The sequence below is a fragment of the Rhinoderma darwinii genome, chromosome 4, assembly GCF_050947455.1.
Source record: "Rhinoderma darwinii isolate aRhiDar2 chromosome 4, aRhiDar2.hap1, whole genome shotgun sequence".
Classification (NCBI taxonomy): domain Eukaryota; kingdom Metazoa; phylum Chordata; class Amphibia; order Anura; family Rhinodermatidae; genus Rhinoderma; species Rhinoderma darwinii.
In genome coordinates this window covers 387,514,225-387,534,934 of record NC_134690.1, presented here as the reverse complement: position 1 = coordinate 387,534,934, position 20,710 = coordinate 387,514,225, and the positions used below count along the sequence as shown (strand labels likewise).

The 20,710-nt window shown below is 42.6% G+C and overlaps 1 protein-coding gene across 3 annotated transcripts in view; it reads right to left on the bottom strand.

The window, feature by feature from the left end:
- HHAT (hedgehog acyltransferase) overlaps positions 1 to 20,710 on the bottom strand; it is a 261,528-nt gene that overhangs the window by 35,177 nt on the left and 205,641 nt on the right. The window contains exon 12 of one of the 3 annotated variants that reach the window (XM_075864592.1): positions 9,691 to 9,733. The exons of the other annotated variants lie outside the window; for them this stretch is intronic. Coding sequence (XP_075720707.1) covers positions 9,720 to 9,733 — 14 coding nt within the window. The 3' untranslated portion in view covers positions 9,691 to 9,719. The remainder of the gene's footprint in view (positions 1 to 9,690; positions 9,734 to 20,710) is intronic. 3 annotated transcript variants of the gene reach the window in all.

The following is a 20,710-nucleotide window of genomic DNA, read 5'->3' as shown; positions in this document are numbered from 1 at the left end:
GCTTTATCTCGGCCCCGGTGTTGCTTCAGCCCAACCAAATGGAGCCATTTATCGTGGAGGTTGACGCGTCCGAGGTGGGAGTGGGGGCTGTCTTGTCCCAGGGTACCAGGTCCCTCACCCATCTCCGTCCCTGTGCCTACTTCTCCAGGAAGTTTTCGCCCACTGAGAGTAACTATGATATTGGCAACCGCGAACTCTTAGCCATTAAATGGGCATTTGAAGAGTGGCGCCTCTTCCTGGAGGGGGCTAGGCACCAGGTAACGGTCCTTACCGACCACAAGAATCTGGTTTTCCTAGAATCGGCCCAGAGGCTAAACCCGAGACAAGCTCGATGGGCGTTATTTTTTACCAGATTCAATTTTTTGGTTATCTATAGGGCTGGGTCTAAAAATATTAAGCCTGATGCACTGTCGCGTAGCTTCATGGCCAGCCCTCCTTCGGAGGAAGATCCTGCTTGTATTTTGCCTCCAGATATAATCATTTCCTCTATTGAGTCTGATTTAGTCTCTGAAATTGCTGCTGATCAAGGTTCAGCTTCCGGGAACCTTCCTGAGAACAAGCTGTTTGTTCCCCTGCAATTCCGGCTAAAGGTACTTAGGGAAAATCATGACTCCGCACTATCTGGTCATCCAGGCATCCTGGGTACCAAGCACCTCATTGCCAGAAACTATTGGTGGCCTGGGTTGCCTAAAGACGTTAAGGCCTACGTCGCCGCTTGTGAGGTTTGTGCTAGGTCCAAGACTCCCAGGTCCCAACCAGCGGGCTTACTACGTTCTTTGCCCATTCCCCAGAGACCTTGGACCCATATCTCCATGGATTTTATCACCGATTTGCCTCCATCTCAAGGCAAGTCGGTGGTGTGGGTTGTAGTAGACCGCTTCAGTAAGATGTGCCACTTTGTGCCCCTCAAAAAACTACCCAATGCTAAGACGTTAGCTACCTTGTTTGTCAAACACATCCTGCGACTCCATGGGCTCCCTGTCAATATTGTTTCTGACAGAGGGGTACAATTTGTTTCTTTGTTTTGGAGAGCCTTCTGTAAAAAGTTGGAGATTGATCTGTCCTTCTCCTCTGCCTTCCATCCTGAAACTAATGGCCAAACCGAGAGGACTAATCAGTCTCTAGAACAATATTTAAGGTGTTTTATCTCTGACTGTCAATATGATTGGGTCTCATTCATTCCCCTCGCCGAATTTTCCCTTAATAACCGGGTCAGTAACTCGTCAGGGGTCTCCCCCTTTTTCTGTAATTTTGGGTTTAATCTACGGTTCTCCTCCGTTTCACCTGGTAGTTCCAACAATCCCGAGGTAGAGGTCGTTCATCGGGAACTGTGCACAGTCTGGGCCCAGGTTCAGAAGAACCTAGAGGCGTCCCAGAGCATACAAAAAACTCAGGCAGATAGAAGACGTTCTGCTAACCCCTTGTTTATGGTCGGGGATCTGGTGTGGCTATCGTCAAAGAACTTGCGCCTTAAAGTCCCGTCCAAGAAGTTTGCTCCCCGGTTTATAGGGCCATACAAGGTCATTGAAGTCCTCAATCCTGTCTCCTTTCGACTGTAGTTGCCCCCATCTTTTCGAGTACACGACGTGTTTCATGCCTCCTTCCTTAAACGCTGCTCCCCGTCCTTGGCTCCCTCGAGGAAACCTCCTGTCCCCGTTCTCACCCCTGAGGGGGTAGAATTCGAGGTGGCCAAGATTGTGGACAGCAAGATGGTCCAAGGCTCCCTCCAGTACCTGGTCCATTGGAGAGGATACGGGCCTGAGGAGAGGACTTGGGTACCAGCCCGGGATGTTCACGCTGGGGTATTGGTCAGGAGGTTCCACCTTCGTTTCCCCAATAAACCAGGTCCATCTAGAAAGGGTCCGGTGGCCCCTCATAAAAGGGGGGTGGTACTGTAAAGGATCTACCAGGCACAGCTTCTGTATCCACGCCCATAGGTAATCAGTCTGCACCTGCTTCTATGTCTGTGAGACTGACTCCATCTTCCACCACTCAGGATGGCAGGCTTAGGAGTGGGAGAGCCTATCACAGCCTGGCCAGACGGAGCTAGCTCCCGCCCTCTGTCTATTTATACCTGCCTTTCCTGTTCCTCCTTGCTTGTGATTCTTCTCTGTTGGTTTCCTGGCCCTGCTGCAGCTTCTGAACTATTTGACCCTGCTTCGTATTGACCCTGGCTTACTGAATACTCTTCTGCTCTGCGTTTGGTACCTCGTACACTCCTGGTTTGACTCGGCTTGTTCACTACTCTCCTGCTCTACGTTTGGCACCTCGTACTCTCCTGGTTTGACTCGGCTCGTTTACTACTCTTGTTGCTCACGGTGTTGCCGTGGGCAACTGCCCGTTTCCCTTTGTTCTGTGTTTCCTTGTCTGTTGTCTGTTGTGCACTTATTGAGTGTAGGGACCGTCGCCCAGTTGTACCCCGTCGCCTAGGGCGGGTCGTTGCAAGTAGGCAGGGACTGAGTGGCGGGTAGATTAGGGCTCACTTGTCTGTTTCCCTATCCCTGTCATTACACCAGTAGTGAAAATAAAAACATCTTCTGATATTTTAAAGCTTCAAGTGATGTAAACTGGAGTAACCAGACATATTTATTACTGATTTAGGAGGTTAAAAAAAAAAAGGAAGACATTTAGCTGTAAAATGTAAAAAAAATAAAAAATAAAAAAAAGCGAAATCATATGTATTAAACATTCAGAGGAGTAGCAGATGTTTCGCAGTAGATAAGAATATTTGCAAAACATATTCTGTTTATCAAGTTCTTCATTTGCATGCGATAAATTGGTGGGTTTAATGAATATATATATATATATATATATATATATATATATATACACACACACACACACACACATACATACCATTTTAATATAGGAAATATGGAAAAGCAAAATGTTGTATATATATAGATATATATATATATATGTTGTAGATACTGCAAAGTAGAGGTAGATCAAGAGAAAGTCATAAAACATGGAAGAATCAAACAGAGGAGGTTGACGTAGACTTCATCAGAATATAAAAATGTGTTTATTCACCAAAAGGTCCCATTTCTAATTCTAGAACTATCTATAGAGCTGTAATAGTCATAGCTCTCAGAAAGGGGGTTTCCGTAAACATTAAAGGGTTGACAAAAGAGCCTGCTTTTTTTTTTTGCTTTTTTTGAAACAGCGCCACTCTTGTGCATTGGATGTGTTTGGCACTACAGCTCAGCCCCAAGGCAAAGCAGCAACAGATGCAGGCATATGGACAAGAGTGGCACCGTTTCTGATGAAAAAAATAATTCGGAAAACCCAGTACAACCCCTTTAAAGAGGCTCACCACATTATAAGTGCCCTATCTCCTATATAAGGAGATCGGAGCTGTAATGTAGGGGACTGTAATGCTTTTTATTTCGAAAAACGATCTATTTTAAACCACTTTATGAGCGATTTTTAGCTTTATGCTAATGAGTTTCTTAATGCCCAAGTGGGCGTGTTTTTATGTTAGACCAAGTGGGCGTTGTACAGAGGAGTGTATGACGCTGACCAATCAGCGTCATGCACTCCTCTCCATTCATTTACACTGCACTAGCGATATAGTTATATTGTTATGTGCAGCCACATACACACACTATAACATTACTACAGTGTCCTGATAATGAATATACATCACTACCCGCCTTGACGTTATGTTTATTCAGAATCCTGACACTTCTGAATCTTTTCTGTGAGATTCCAGCCAGGCAAGCGTAATATCGCGAGATTACGATGTAACCTGTCATTTCAAATGAGATTACGCTTGCATTGCTGGAATCTCACAGAAAAGATTCAGACGTGTCAGGATTCTGAATACACATCACGTCCAGGCTGGTAGTGATGTAAATTCATTATCAGGACACTGTAGTAATGTTATAGTGTGTGTATGTGGCTGCACATAACGATATAACTATATCGCTAGTGCAGTGTAAATGGATGGAGAATATAATTAAGAAGATAACAGAGATATCTCACATATCACCTTCTATAAGCCTCCGTCTTGGCTATGTGTCGGAGGGCTCTCCGCAGAAACCAGCAAATACTGTATAATAGCCCAGTAAGCCTTCCCGTGACTATTCAGCAGATAATCTGCTCTTGAGAAATGAAATAACCGAAGCCTTAAAAAGAGTTAACAAACCTTGACCTCCAGCATCAATTGATAACCATGAATAGAAATCAGCCTGAATACCCAAATACCCATAAGACATTGCATCTATAGATTTCTATATCTTAGGATAGTCCTTTTATTACGTCTCTCAATCTAGTCTACAGGACAACCAGACCCACGACTAGGATGACGTGATTAACAATTCAATTAACATCGGCCTATATCGACACGCTAATCAGACAGGGTGACCGAATACTAACTGGAACGAGACCAGAACAGATTGTGAGAACTGGAGGGAACCAGGAATTACTCATCGACCTAAGCAAGTCTATGCAGATTATAGTAAGGGTGGGGGAGGGGTGACGAAGTTCCATGTAAAGCAATTTCTTCCCATTTGTGGATTTTCCTGAAATGATTAGAAAATCAAAATGGCGATAAATGTGACAGATCTAAGAGAAATTTGTTTGCTTCAACTCCTGTAACCACACCGCCCACTGATCCTGAGGAGGAGGAGGAGAAATTCTGAAAAATGTAAAGGGTGTTTTCCCCTAATATAAAATAATTCTCTAGTAATTACAGGTCATTGAGAACCAATATGGCTGCTATTAAAGAACCTACAGGGGTTAAATAATCCTAGCTAGACAAATATACAAGACAGGGAAATTCATAACTAGGCAGAAGAGCTGTAAGAGCCGCGGTTGTGGACCGCCGCCGTCGCTCACCTTGCAAAGGCCGCGACCGCAGACCTCTGGCTTCTTGTCAGCGTCTCCCTCCTAGAAGGCGCCAGCACACGCGGCCATCCTGCTCTGTAGTGTCCTCTAGGGTGCACGCGCTCATTCCCATCCTTAAAGGGCCAGCGCGCGCACATGCAAGGACTTACGCAATTATCCCCATAACACCCTGGACTGTAAAAAGGGCCCTGACCTTCCACTCCTTGCCTGAGCGTTGTTGTTGTCTACCCATGTTCATATTGCAAATTGTCCCTTAGTTGTATCCTGCTCCCAGTGTTCCTGTATCCTGCTTCTCTTATCCTGTATCCTGTTGCTGTATTTGTTCCTGAGCCTAAGCCTATTGTTGAAGTCCTGTGTGTGTCATCTGCCACGTCTGTGTCATCTGCCTCACCCAGGACCATCTGTGCCTAAGTCTCTGCTACACCTCGTGTCTGTCTGAACTCTTATAGGCACCCTTGTGCTAAAGACTTTTTGCATAGACTGTTGTTTGGTCAGCTGTCTTTCAGCCTAATTGGTCCACATAACCCATGATCCTGACAACAGCCATTCAAGAGTCTGATAAAGCTGGGTGACAACCTTAGAAAATACTGCAATGGGGACCACATGGGTTGTCACCCAACTCTCCTAAGATAAAGTGAAATACAATATTTAAAAAATAGCAGGAAATGTCAAAATTTACTCAGTGGCCCTACTATAGAGGCAGGGCACATGACTGTTATGAAGCTTATGGGGACAGAAGTCTGGCACTGAACTGCTTTCCCTGCTTGCCATGTCATAGGCTACCTGCAGCCAACACTAGATGGAGCTCACTGCATACAGATTTCAGATTGGAATCCATATGCAGTTAGCTCCCCCTAGTGGTGATTTCATGCATCCAGAATTAAATAATTTATTAAGTCAGAAAAACAGAGCTCTTCTATACAGATATACACTGCATAGCCATAACATTACAACCTTCTCCCTTGATATTGTGCAGATCCCCCTCGTGCCGCAAAAAACACTGAAAACACAAAAAAATCGGACACGTCGGGGCATCAACTTCCCCAGACGTCTGAAGATGTCCTGTGTTTTTTTGTACCAAGATGTTATTAGCAGATCCTTGAAGTCCTGAAAGTTATGAGGTGTGGCCTCCATGGATCGGACTTATTTTTCCAGCACATCCCACAGAAGCTCGATCGGATTGAGATCTGGAGAATTTGGAGGCCAAGTCAACACTGTGAACACTTTGCCATGTTCCTCAAACCATTCCTGAACAATTGCTGTAGTGTGGCAGGGCGCATTATCCTGCTGAGAGAGGGCACTGCCATTATGGAATACCGTTGCCATAAAGGGGGGTACTTGGTCTGCAACAATGTTTAGGTAGGTGGTACATGTCAAAGTAACTTCGACATAAATGCCAGAACCCAAGATTTCCCAGTAGAACATTGCCCAGAGAATGACACTGCCTCCACCGACTTGTCTTCTTCCCATAATGCATCCTGGTGCCATCTCTTCTCCAGGAAAGTGACGCACACGCACCCAGCCGTCCACCTGATGTAAAAGAAAACGTGATTTATCAGACCAGGCCACCTTCTTCCATGGCTCCATAGTCCATTTCTGATGCTCGCATGCTCATTGTACACACTTTTCGGCGGTGGACAGTGGTCAGCATAGGCTCTCTGTCTCGAAGCCCGAGGAATGGGCTGTAGCATGGCCAGCATGGGTCGGTGTGAATCCTCATTTTCTGCAAGGGATTTGACTTGGGGCTATTTTGTAGAGTGGAGTCTAAGAGAACCCCTGATCTTCACCCTTGAGAAGGGATATAGACTTCGCTGCAGTGGAACACCAGGTCGCTCACCCTTGTGACGGCTGACGTTAGTAGAGACAGTGACAATCACTATCAGGAATGAAGGCTCATTGAGATGCACTGACCAGCACCATCTGGGTATCTCACAGGTCCATGATTTAAAGGGGTCAATGCAGGAAATGGTATGACTTTAAATAAACTATGACTTATTTCTGCTCCACTGACCCTCCACTTCATTGAAAATCACAGCAACAGTTATTTGTGGAGTTATACATTAATTATACCATAAGATACAGATCAAAACCATAAACAGCAACAAATGACTGCTGTCCAATAATGCTAGAAACAGACAAGAGGAAGTGACAGCTCCAGAATTGTCACCATTAATACAAAAACTGACAAGAAAGGTCTTAAAACGTTAACAAACCTTGACCTGAAGCATTAAATGAACAACAGGAAAAAAGCAGAGACTGAATATCTATAAAGTATTCTGCTGACATCATTACTACAAGAAGCAGCAAGACTAGCATATAAACATGGCGGACCTCCAGAAAACATATAAAAATGCTGGCGAGGGAATAGGAATAATTGTGCTGTTTTTTTGTCATGGTCCCTTTAATACTCCATTAACCCCATCCTTCATTCCACGGTGTCACCTATGGGTCTCCTTTTGCAAAGAGGATTTTCTTGCCTTTCATTCACAAAATCCTATCATTTTCCTATCATTGACAGCTGTAAAAGAGCATTTTCAGTCTGCCTGACTGCTCCTTCCACTGAATGGAATGGAAAAGATGGGACTGCAGGATTACCCTTCCCTTGTGTGCTAATCCAAGTATGCAGAGTACATGTAAAGGGGGAGGGGTGTAGAAGGAAAGAGAAGAGAGCAGGGGATCGTCTTGGTATACCAGTATTCAAGTAAGTGACTGGGTGACCAGCAGACTCGGCTCTATAACACAAAAATGGATGACAGTGGTTTGAGCTTCCTCTCTTGAGTTACAGAAGATGAGAGACGTAACTAGAAGATTGAACCGAGGTCAGAATCAGAGAATCCAGCAAGTTAGGGCCAAGCTGTAAATCCGAGGGAGCAAAGCAGAAGCGCTGGGCCAGGATGTAGCAAAGTTCCTAAACAGGATCAGAAAACCCTGAAGTTCAGAAAAGGTTTAGAGGGCTGAGGACAAATCAAGTAGGCAATCTGTGGTGACATCTTTAGGCCTTGATGGTTTTCATAGCGGAGAGCGAAGCGCATAGACTCTGGTGGGAATACAATATCAACGCTAGACCATGACGAGGAGGGTAACAATTGGGCGGGTTAACCAATAAGACCTGAAACAATTTTGGGTATATGGGTAAAATTAAATTCAGGCTGACGCCAAGGAGAACAAGCTGCCATTGTGTGTGATGGAATCTGGATGTGGACAGTGTTTATGAGGGGACACGGTACAATTCCATTCACAGTCATTGCGATTTAGACAATGTAGATAAAGAACATAATTAGCTAATTCTTTATATGATGCAGACAGAAGCCGCTTATCAGATATGTGAAGAGAATGACAAGTCGTTGCTGCATTGAAGGTTATCCTTTGCCTTTGTCAAGAGACAAAGATTAAATTGTTGAATAGATATCATATGGGATTTGATTGTTATCTGGATCACACATCAGTACTTAAAATGCACAGAGTTCCCGGTACAAAGCTTTAGTCATGCAGTGATTAATAGAAATAACTCCAAACAGGTTGACAAAGATATTACTAATCCAAATGACTTGGCCTCTCGGGGGCAGTAGCAAAGAATATTACTAGATCAGATCGTTCGCTTTAGAGAGGACTTGTCACCATATTCTGAAATAAACACATGAAAAAGCGCACGGGTCCTCTGAGAAAAACGAAAGGGGTGATCAGTGCCCAGAAATATTCTTTAGCTGCCTATACAAATTACGGATGTGAGTTTCATATGTTAAAGGGGTTTTACAGTCCCAAAAAACTGATGACCTATCTTCAGGTTGGGCCATCAAAATGTGATCGGTCGGGGTTTGACTCCCAGCAACCCCGCCGAGCAGCTGTTTTAAAGGGGCTGCAGCGCTCTTACGAGCGCTGCTTCCCCTTCGTTTCTACTGCGAACACTGCAAATAGCCGACACACTTCTTACAGCGGTTCACAGTATTACAGCCCTCATCCATTGAAGTGAATGGGGGAAGGCTGTAATACTGTGAACCACCGCTACAAGTGTATCGGTGAATTTGCAGTGTGAGAAGTAGAAATGAAGGGGAAGCAGCGCTCGTACAAGTGCTGCGACCCCTTCAAAACAGATCGTGGGGGTGCTGGGAGTCGGACCCTGACCGATCACATATTGATGGCCTTTCCTGAGGATAGGCCATACATTTTTGGGACTGGAAAACCTCTTTAAAGGAATACTCCAGGAAAAATGTATACCCTGGGGTAGATTTACAAAGCAAAATGTGCCAGAATTCTAGCTCAAATTGCACCAAAAACTGGCGTATTTATGCCGCGCACCAAATCTACTATGTTCTTTAGACACTTTTTACAAGTCACTTGACAGTTCTGAAAAGTAGGAGTGAGGCAAAGAGGAGTTGAAAAAAGCTCCAGATTTATTAATGGCGTGCATCATTCTTTTAGTACAAAAAAATGGTGTAAGATACGCCAGTCATGAGGTGGCATAAGAAAAAAAAGCGAAATTTAAATGGTGCCAAAGAAAGAATCCCTGTGTCATGCACTGCTTTCTAATCTTTAGGCCTGAAGGAGCCCCAGGCAATAGACATAGGTGCCAAATTAGGTACCGATTGCTCATGTACTGTAGATCAACTTTGCTAACAGTCTTAATTAAAAATGTCCTATCGTTTTGTATTTATAGCTCTGTAGCTATATGGACCTAAATGTCTCCATGGTTACTGACTACAAACAAACCTTGTGCGTAGTCTGATCCTACAAAAGTTTATTATTTGTTGAATAAAGTTTTTGTAGTGATAATAGTATTTGCAATTAAACATTTTAAAATGGACTATACTAAAATGTTTTTAATAAGATAGATATTCTTACCACGTCCTGCACGCCAGGGTCAGCCAGTCCTAGTCTGTCATCCCTAGTTAGTACAGAAGACGTAAATGATATGTTCTAGTAATATTTTAAATACAAATGTAATTATACGTTGCACAGTGTACTGGAAGGAGGACAGAACCCGAGGCCACAAAAACATACGGCTGCAACCAGTGAATCTTGTCCTTCAGAGGGGCCGTAATTGCTCTCAGCGATTCTGCTACATGACATTGGAAGTTATGTGGTATAATCAGGCAATTAGTTGAAAAGAGTTGTAGATGTAATAAGTAATAATAAACCTGTGATAAGATCTGTCCACAATGAGAATAAACTTTAAAATTCTACATTTTTTATTTGAACATTGTATGTTTTTTCCTATCATTATATATTTTTATAGTACTTTTCTGCCTGACTGATCCTTCAATTGAAATGTATGAAAATCCAGAAAGGAGAAGTTGGCTTCCCTTTTGTGTTAGGCATGGTCGTCGGAGGACAGGTTTAAGAGTAAAATACATAAGAACATAAAGGAGTGGGAGGAAGGAGAAATAAACCCTTCTGCAGGTGGGTGACCGGGTGACAAGAAGCCTCAGTGCCATAACCCAGAAATGAATGAAAGTAATTGAACAGAGCAGCTCTGGAGCACAACATACTGCTACACAGGGGCGGGATAAGCTCTATTGGTGCCCAAGGCAGGGGATACAGAATACAGCCCCCCACATAATTTCTAAAGTTTAGCATTAAAGGTGTTGACCGGACAATCATTAATTTAAATACCTCCAGTCACTTATACATAATCCCCATTTCCCTCCACTCCCATCTCCTCTCCACATGCATAGTTCTCAATGGCGGCCTGACTGGCCTCCCTACCACGTATCTACTCTCTCCTGGCTCCATGCCTCCATTCCTCACCAATCAGAGTTCTTTTTATTTTTTATAACCCATAAATTGCACCCCCCCCCATGGCGCTCTTGATAGGCCACCTATTTGGCCTACCCCTCATCCCAACCCTGCTTCTATCGAAAGTGTAGTAAACATTATTTGGTATATAATGGAACGAATGATATAGTTCAGTGGTTGAAGAACTGTGTAATGCTCCATTTCCCTTGTGATGGCGCTGCAAAGGGAAATACTCACTGCTGGGTTCCTCCAGAGATTATAGCTGATCTTTAGGGATTCATACATGCCACCTATGCCTACGGTATATCTACATGCATATAACGTCACAAACTGATCAAAACTGAAGATACCAAAAATCGCTGAAATCTAGATGACAAGTCACGGTGTCGACCAATGGTCTGAGATTACGGTTAAGAGGGGTAATAAGATATAGAAAAGTTCATGTATTACAACCCAGGGGTCTTTAGGAGGATGTACAGGTTGTACTGGTCGACAAAACTCTTTTTGGTAGTTATATATTATATTACTACTAAACTTGTGATGGGGAATGGGGCTTTCTTGGGTGTTGGAGAGACGTGCGGCATCATGTTGTAACAGAACACAGTCCTGAATTTTGGGGGTAGCTATTTGTAATCACTTTTATGCAACATTTACCCATGAATGTGTTACATGGAAATAATAATTATGTTTGGCTCCAGATTTCATGTCAACAATACATTATTTCGTGGGACTGTCCCGTGAACCGGACCACAAGCAACGTTCAATGGCTGGAGGCTACAGTGACATTCTCTACAGTGACGTCACTGAAACCTAGAGGTCACCCACCCCAGTGCTAGGAGAACAGGTGGCAGGATAGGTGGCATCAACAAGTGATAACAAATATATAACAAGCTTTTTTTCCCCCTTTTATGCAGGTTGGCATTGTTTTTGTAAAACTAAGGTAGTTCTGAAAAGCAAACCCTCTGAATAACAACTGAGCTTAGAAAGTATAAAAAAAAATAAGTAAAATAATCAACAAAAACTGTATAAGCTGTGATAAGGGGCCCAGACATTTCTCAGTCCTCCCCTGCTCGGAATATAATAAAATGAAAAATGAAGACCAGAGCAGATACGAGAGGTTGGGAGGGGGCAAACCTATACATACATTTTTAATTCTCTATACAAATGGGCTCATATCAGCCAAACCAGAGAGTCCTCCATAAGGAGAGACCCATCTGTAGACAGCACTGTTTTGGGGCTCTTGCTCCGCATTATTACAGAGCCGGGGACAGGTAGGCTGAATAAGATGCCTTAGATGCAGCTCAGGGGGGTACAGGCTCTCATTATAGAGACCAGTGGGTGTAGGGAGACAATGTTTCATGGGGGAAAAAAAAGAAGAGTATGCAAATAAACTTCTATCAACCAAACAAAAAACTGACTACAAATGGGTCTCTTTACCTTTTCTCTGCTTTGGCTGATATGAGTTATTTTGCATATTTTTTTTCCCCATGGGGCACTGCATGTAAATAGGTCACTATACACCCACTGGGTATTTTCAATAAGAGTCATTACCCCCTCTGAGAATCACAATTCTCAAAATGTATGAAATTGCTCATTATACTGATTGGTGCGATACTATGAGCTGCTATTGTATATAACATCAGTTCCTCAGTTCCTCCCAGGCCGGCTAAAGATTTATGTGAGCCCTTGGTCTACAGATTCACATTGGGCCCCCCTTAGGTCTTAACTGAGCTCTGCAATCTGCAATGTATTCTACTATGTAACCAACCGGCACGTCTTATAATGAGAGAAGAAGATCCTGATATGTTTTTGTATTTTTAGGTGTAAACATAGGGAAATAGATCAATTTGAAAGAGCTGCTTCTAAAGTTGTAGGCGTCAAGAGCCGTAGGAGGTGATTTGCATTCATTTCCTGATCAATGTTGCAGGAACGGGGCTCTGTTTGGAGAGTAAATTTAGCATGCTACACTGCAGGCAACTTCTTATTTTTAGATAAAGCTATGGGCCGCTTTGGGAAAGATCTTAAAAGCAGCGCAGACCAGCGTTCCACACCGAGCATCTCTGGTATAGAAACAATCAGAATCTCATCGCTTTCATACACAAGAAATCTTCAAAAATGTTTACAACACTATACAAGGATCGATAGTTACTGAGGTCTCATCATTGATTCACGGAGATACCGTAATAAGAAGCAATTTTTATGATTATGATACTCACTTATCTGTGTCTACCCGCAAGGACAGCTGAATGCTGGTAAGCATGGTGGAGTAAACTAAAACCAAAATACAATGATGAGTAGAGTTGTCCTCTAGACCCAGTTGTCATGGACGGTCAATTAATAAGTACAGTATTTAGGGTCTATTTGTGATGTCTGTGAAACATGCTAATTCAAGGGAGTGTATCGTCAGAAAACGACATTATTTCATAATTATAATCATTTTATTTAAAAAAATCCAGGTTTCATACTGGCCACTACAGTGGTTACAATAAGCTGACATTTCCTGTTTTCTGCAGCTCACTTGTCAGTTTGGTTCTATACAGACAATACAGGAAGGAAGTGTGTAAATCCAATATGGCTGCTCCAAGGAAAGTTTTTAACAATAAAAAATAAATAGATACAGAATGTAAAAAAAAGAACAAACACATTATTTTTCTTCTATGGGTTGTGGGTTGTCTCACAATCAAATATTTCTCTTTAAGCACACCCTAATATTTTTTTTTAAATTGGAATGATTTAAAAAAAATCTGTACCGAATGTTGCTGTTACATACTTGTTATGGCGCTCCCAAATTTGGTCTTTTGAAATAAAGGAGAGTAGGCCTCATAATCTAGTTTTTGTCTGACGCCAGATCAGCAGGAATTCCTTAGCACCTTTTATCTGCCATTTCAAGTGAACGAGCACCAGTGGAATATATGGTTGTGGTGAGAGTCCCTCTTTGCAGCACCTTCCTGACTTATAAGGCCTCATGCACACGAACATAGCCATGTGCACGGCCGTGATTTTTGGGTCGTCCGGGGGCGAAGTGTCTCCCGCGAGCCGCCCGCAAATCGCGGGCTATGCACATGGCCATTATTTGCTATGAGCCTGGACCGCAGAACACGGCCGTAATAAGACATGCCCGTTCTTTCTGCCGGGCTACTGGCCCATGCACGGACCGTGGAAAACACGGTCGTGTGCATGGCCCCATAGGAATGAATGGGGCCGCAATTCTCCCGTGGATTTTCTGGGGAATTGCGGCCATAAAAGCACGTTCGTGTGCATGGGGTCTAAGGCTGGTCCCAAGGATCCCATCTGTGGCATCCTTATACTTTAAGGGTTTGTTATGATGGAAAAATACCTTCAATGAATGAAGCACTATGGCTATTTTGTAATCGCTTTATGTAATAGACCTTTTGGTCTGTGGTTGTGTGTTAGACCAGGATTCTAAAAAAAAGTCTGCTTTTTAAAAAAAAAACAAAAAAAACAAGCAGCGCCACTTCTGTCTATGGACTGTGTTCACTTGAATGGGCATGAGCTGCAATACCAGACACAGCCCATGGACAGAAGTGGCCCCATTTCATTTTTTTTTTAAAAAACACTTTTTTTTATAATCCTGGACAACCCCTTTAGTGTCACACAGAGAGTACAGTGATGTCACACAGTCTAAGTAGCAGGTTAATGTGCCACTGGTTAAAAATGCCGCAGTGGGGACACAATGATTTAACATAGTCTATGCAGCATGTCATTGTCTAAAATTGAACAATGTCACAGATGAGTAGAATGACATCACACAGTCTATGTAGCGAATTAGTGTGCCATTGATGGTGATGTCACAGAGTAGTCACAGTGATGGCACAAAGTCTATGTATCAAACAACTCCCAAAATTGCCACAATCATCTTATAGATAGACCATTACAACTATAATATGTGTCACCGCTGCTGCTCCTTCGCCCCTCTCACAGCATGCAGTCTCACACAGAAATCGGTAGGGTTACTAAAACTGAATCCCCCTTCTTCCTCTAATTAGATATATTACAAAATTTCTTGTATTTACATGTTGCACTGACTTAAAATAAAATAAAAAAGGTATAATGATATGTATGCTTTAATCTAAAGTGTCTATCATGGTGTCAAGTTCCCTTTAATTCAAACACAATTTAGAAAACGTTCTGCTCCAGCATTGTCGGAGGTGTCTGAAGTATGAATGTGCTGTTTTATTTAAGCCTGATCACAGCTCAGAGGAATAACACCTAGGAGCCACTTTCAATAAAGCGTCTTTATTTATGCAAGCGTACGTACTCGTATTTAGATACCGGCTTACACTAATCTACTTTGCCTCCTTGCTCATTTTAATTAAGATAACACAAGTGATAAGTGCTAAACAAACAGTTTACAAGAACGTTCTTATTTGTATGTGTGGTATTAAAGTGCCTTTTACATCGGCTGACAATAGGCTGGTGCACCGAGCGCCGATCAACGAGGCCTCGTTGATCGGCACTCGTTTGCCCTTATCACACGGAGCTATGGATGGGGACGAGCGGTCGTTCCGCCGATCGCTCGTTCCCATACATTATTATCATGAGGGCAGCGCATCTCCCCGTTTACACAGGTAGATGTGCTGCCGGCAACGATAATATTTAACTTTTTTAAAACGATACGATCAGCAGATGATCGAGCGTTGGCTCGTTCATCTGCTGATCGCTGCCCTGTTTACACAGGGCAATTATCGTCAACGAGCGTTATATGAACGATAACCGCCCAGTGTAAAAACCCCTTAAGACTCTTCAGCAAAAGCTCAGAATCAAGGTCCTCTTACACGGCCCGACGCGGGCAGTGTAAACGAGTGCCAATCAACGAGACACTGATCGGTGCTCGTTTGCTCTTTTCACAGGGAGCTATGTATGGGGACGAACACCCGTTACTACGATCGCCCGTCCTCATACATTTCCATCATGTCGGCAGCACATCTCAGTGTTTACACAGGGTAATAATCGGGAACAAGCGTTCTACGAATAATTCTTCCATGCAAAAGGGCCTTTAGGGTAACAAATACACTATAAATATAATTTCTTTCAATATATACATTGCATGATGTACAAATTGTTTTCTATAGCTTTTAATATATGTATTTACTCCAGTTATTTACGTAATGTTGACGTCTATTTTTCCCAATAGTAGCACCAGTCACAGCTGCTATATATAAAAAAAAAAAAAATAGGAATTTTGATAGGGGAACCCCCTGACTGCAGGTATGTGTGGGCTGGGGTATGGGCATGCTCTGACTGCAGGTATAGGTGGGAGGGAGATAATCTAGTGAAGAAAGTAGGTCTACGTATTATGCCAGACTGGCGTTGAAACGCGTAGCGCTAAAAGACTCATTTTATCTCTCATTAAACTAGAACTTTTGTTCTCATTACTAGCAGCGCCATTGTGGTCCCCCAATTTTTTCTACTATTTATCTTCTTACCATTGGCAAACCCTCTGGGTCTTGCGTATTGGAACCAGGCAGAAGCTGTTCTTGTCACCCACTGTACCTCCACAACAATAGTGGTGTACCTCCACAACATTACTGTTGTACCTGCCAGTAGTGACACTTGTAAGGTGAGCACGTATTTTGCTTTCTTGCTCTTCCTTACATTATTATGTTAATCTGCACTATGTGGTGCCATATCTCCTTTTCTCTGTTTTAGCTCACTGTTAGAAATAGGCAGACAGCAAATAAATCTCCAGTTGCTACCTGGAAACAGTTATTAATCTAATGTTATCCTGCAAATCTCGCATGCAGAGAGGATATATATATATATATATATATATATATGCACAAACACATTTTGTATGGGTGTCAGGTGGTCTTGCATTAATGTGTTCATTTACAAATATACAAATATTATCCCTGGCTGTAATGTTTTTTCTGTTCTACTCCAGCCTTATTTTCATTTTACATACTGTAAAATGCATCCAACTAACTCTTGGGACATATGGATTCTCCTTGTGGAGATCCAACTGGTAAGAAGTATTAAGGGCAATGCTCCCTTTGAAAAGTTATGCAAAATAGCTCTTCAAAGGCATCTCACGTAGCCAACCAGAATCCTATCCTGTACTGATGAGGAGCAACAACTCCGAAACAGTATTGTCTACAAGTCAGACATTGACTTACAGGGAAGTCACCAATAGGTAGAACTACAGAGACCGTTTTCTTCCTTAGAGAACTATTTTGCATCCAACTAAAATGACATGAAGGAGGAGCATTGTGAAGCGACTGACAAGACTCTCCTCACAACGCCTCCTGTGCTTTTAAGATGAATGCTACTCCCTTGTGTCCTTTTCAGATTGATGAACACCATACAGCCTCTTATGATTGCCAGGGGCAAATGCAGAATTGTTTTTTTTTAAGGTGATTTTTTTTTGGTTAAAGAGGCTCTGTCATCAGATTTTGCAAGCCCTATCTGCTATTGCAACAGATCGGCGCTGCAATGTAGATTACAGTAACGTTTTTATTTTTAAAAAACGAGCATTTTTGGCCAAGTTATGACCATTTTCGGATTTATGCAAATGAGGCTTGCAAAAGTACAACTGGGCGTGTTGAAAAGTAAAACTGGGCGTGTATTATGTGCGTACATCGGGGCGTGTTTACTACTTTTACTAGCTGGGCGTTCTGATGAGAAGTATCATCCACTTCTCTTCACAACGCCCAGCTTCTGGCAGTGCAGATCTGTGACGTCACTCACAGGTCCTGCATCGTGTCGGCACCAGAGGCTACAGTTGATTCTGCAGCAGCATTTGCAGGTAAGTAGTTACATCGATTTACCTGCAAACGCCGATGCTGCTGCAGAATCATCTGTAGCCTCTGGTGCCGATGTGTCCTCGCTCGTCTGACACGATGCAGGACCTGTGAGTGACGTCACAGCGTGATCTCTCGAGAACACGGCTGTGTCTGCACTGCCAGAAGCTGCGCGTTCTGAAGAGAAGTGGATGATACTTCTCATCAGAACGCCCAGCTAGTAAAAGTAGTAAAAACGCCCCGATGTACGCACATAATACACGCCCAGTTGGACTTTTACTTTTAAACACGCCCAGTTGTACTTTTGCAAGCCTCATTTGCATAAATACGAAAATGGTCATAACTTGGCCAAAAATGCTCGTTTTAAAAAAATAAAAACGTTACTGTAATCTACATTGCAGCGCCTATCTGCTGCAATAGAAGATAGGGGTTGCAAAATCTGGTGACAGAGCCTCTTTAAAATGTTCCAAATCCCCTAAATCCCCACCATTATATGGGAGCTGCCCCCTATAAGCAGACCACCCCCTAATTCAACCAAAGATCACATTTTTCAGCGGGAACCCCTTTGAAAAGACCACAAACTGGACTTACTTGTAACATGATAAAATCCTGTCCTTCTGCTGCCACTAGGGGGAGCTCACTGCATAGAAGTTTTAACAACTTTAATTGAACTCATTTATAAATTCATATGTAGTGAGCTCCCCCTTGTGGTGGTAGATAGAATTTAAAACTTTAACTGGATTTTTTTCCTGAACTGCGCATAGGTGGGTTTATAGGCATTAGGACCTTCCCCCAAGTGAACCCCTGAAAGTGATGCTTAACAAATACAATGTCTAATGTAGTTTAAGAAATGTCAGCAATTCAGAAAGGTTCTCTGTACACTTTACTGTAAACGACCCTTAGTTTCAATTTGGTAAATCTCGTTAAGTCCTTGGGACCTATGTATAATGGAGAAGCAGCGGCCATCTGACATATTTGAAGAATTGTTCATCTGCATCACCTTGATAAATGACAGACAAGTTTTATGTTTTAAATAGGGCAAAACACACACGTGCCCTTGCTGCTCTGATCTAAAAGTGATGGAAAAAGCAGAACTGCGGATGAAATGGTTTCACTTAAAGACCTTTAAACAGGAGAAACAAGCTGAATAATTAAATAAATTACTTCCGAGTCACTGAAGATAAAGGGAGACGCTTTAATACTGTATTTTCCCCTGAAGTAAGTAAATGTAAGGCTTCACGTCCACGAGGGCTTCTATCATGATCACATATGGCTGTGATTTATGATCGGTTAATTTGAATGATGAACAAACAAAAAAGTGAGAGAACGCGTAAAACGGGCAATTAGATGATTGATGAAACTGCGAGCGATGACATCAGTACATTTTCTAAATAAAGTCTGAAAACTGCTGGAACAAAAGGGGAGACAATTATATTTATACTATATTTCAGAAACACATGGGTCTGCGGCCTTTGGCAGTAGGCACTTAAAGTATTAGTTCCGAAAGATCTTATGTCGCAGTAGTTGCTACGGTAACAGTCCATTACACTTTTCTACTAACTGCATTTATCATATTAACCACAGAATATTCTTCTAAGGGTTATGTCACATTGCCGTTTTCCTAAAGCTTAACGCCCAGGCTTTAAGTGAATGTCCCGCGTTGAATAATTTTGTATTTTTGAAACTAATTAGGTTTACAATCCTGTGCTCATTATTTTCTTAAGGCAAATTCCTGCATCGACAGAGATTGAAAAGAAGATATGCTGGTTACCTGCAGCCACCACTAGAGGGAGCTTACTGCCCGGTGTTATGCATTGAACGCTGTATACTGTAAGCTCCCATGCTCCCTCTAGTGGTAACTGCAGGCAGCCAGAATGTTATATTTTAAATCAATGCATGGATTTTCAGCTCTGTATCATAAAAACAAAAGCACCAACCACTATAGGATATCTTAAGAAATTAATAGGCACAGATTGTCAGAACAAAAAATGACGTGTTAAAACGTGGAGACTGACTTTAAAAAGCTACAAGCATCTTCTCATAGATAGCCCTTAAAGAAATACAGAAAGGTAGTTCACTCACAGTTTTGACCTCCTAATACCGCTAGCTAGCTAAACTGGAAATCAGTGTGACCGGCCCTGCTATACTCCATGTACTCGCTGTACTACTACTGCTTGTACATAGAGTACAGCGGGGCCAGTCACTTGACGAATAGTCGTATCATCATCAAAGAAGACTGTGCAACAAGACTTCCGATCCTACCGCAGCACTATAAATATCTATGAAAATCTCAGAATCAGCGTGACGGGGGATCGGAATATATATTAGCGAGTGTATCACATACTGCAGAGACTACACTGCTAATAATTTTTGGTCCCCACATAACCCCTTTAAGGAATATCATACACATGCGTCGTCCTTGGCCTCCAATGTAACCGCTGACCTGGACTGCACCAGTGCGGATCGACCACTAGTAAATGCTAGCTAGTTATACCAAAAAACACTATTTTTATTTACCAATTCTTTGATGCCCTAAAAATAGCACAAAAATTATCTATTGGATTCGGGAAACAACCCTGTATTACAGGACAGTAAAAAAAACACTTAAATCTTTAACTAACATCCCATAATGCATCATTGCCACCTGCCCTTTCTGGAATCCTTTCTACTCTGGGTGGAGCTTAGCTGTGCACCTAATAACTGATTGGCTACGTAAAAATAGGGAAGAAGGTGCAGCCTGACTCATGACTTTTTAGTGTGCAAAAATGTGTTTTCACATTTGTGATTTCATCTGTTTACCTTAACCATGCAGGAGTCTAAAGGCCCTTTTACACCAGCCAATAAGCGGCATGTGCAGCGAGCACCGATCAACGAGACATCAATGATCGGCACTCGATTGCTCCTGTCACAAGAAGGAGCTATGGATGGGGACGAGTGGTCGTTACTCCGATCGCTCGTCCCCATCCATAATTATCATGTCGGCAGCACGTCTCCCTGTCTACACAGGGAAATGTGCTGCTGACAACAATAATCGTTTACTTTTTTAAATGATACGACCAGTAGATGATCGAGCGTTTTCTCGTTCATGTGCTGATCGCTGCCCTTTTTACACAGGGCAATTATCAGTAACAAGTGTTATATTAACGCTCGCCTGCCCGATAATTGTCCTGTGTAAAACCCCCTTTACTCTAGACAGGCAGTCTCAAAAACTTGTCAAGCATTACTCCATGTCTTCTACTGCATTAGCACTCACAAGGATTAGAGGGGACTCCCTGTCCAGCACTTGGCTCTCTTAACTTACTTGCAGCTAATAATCGCTGCCCCCAATAAAGAAATTACACATAATGGACACACATGGGCCAACA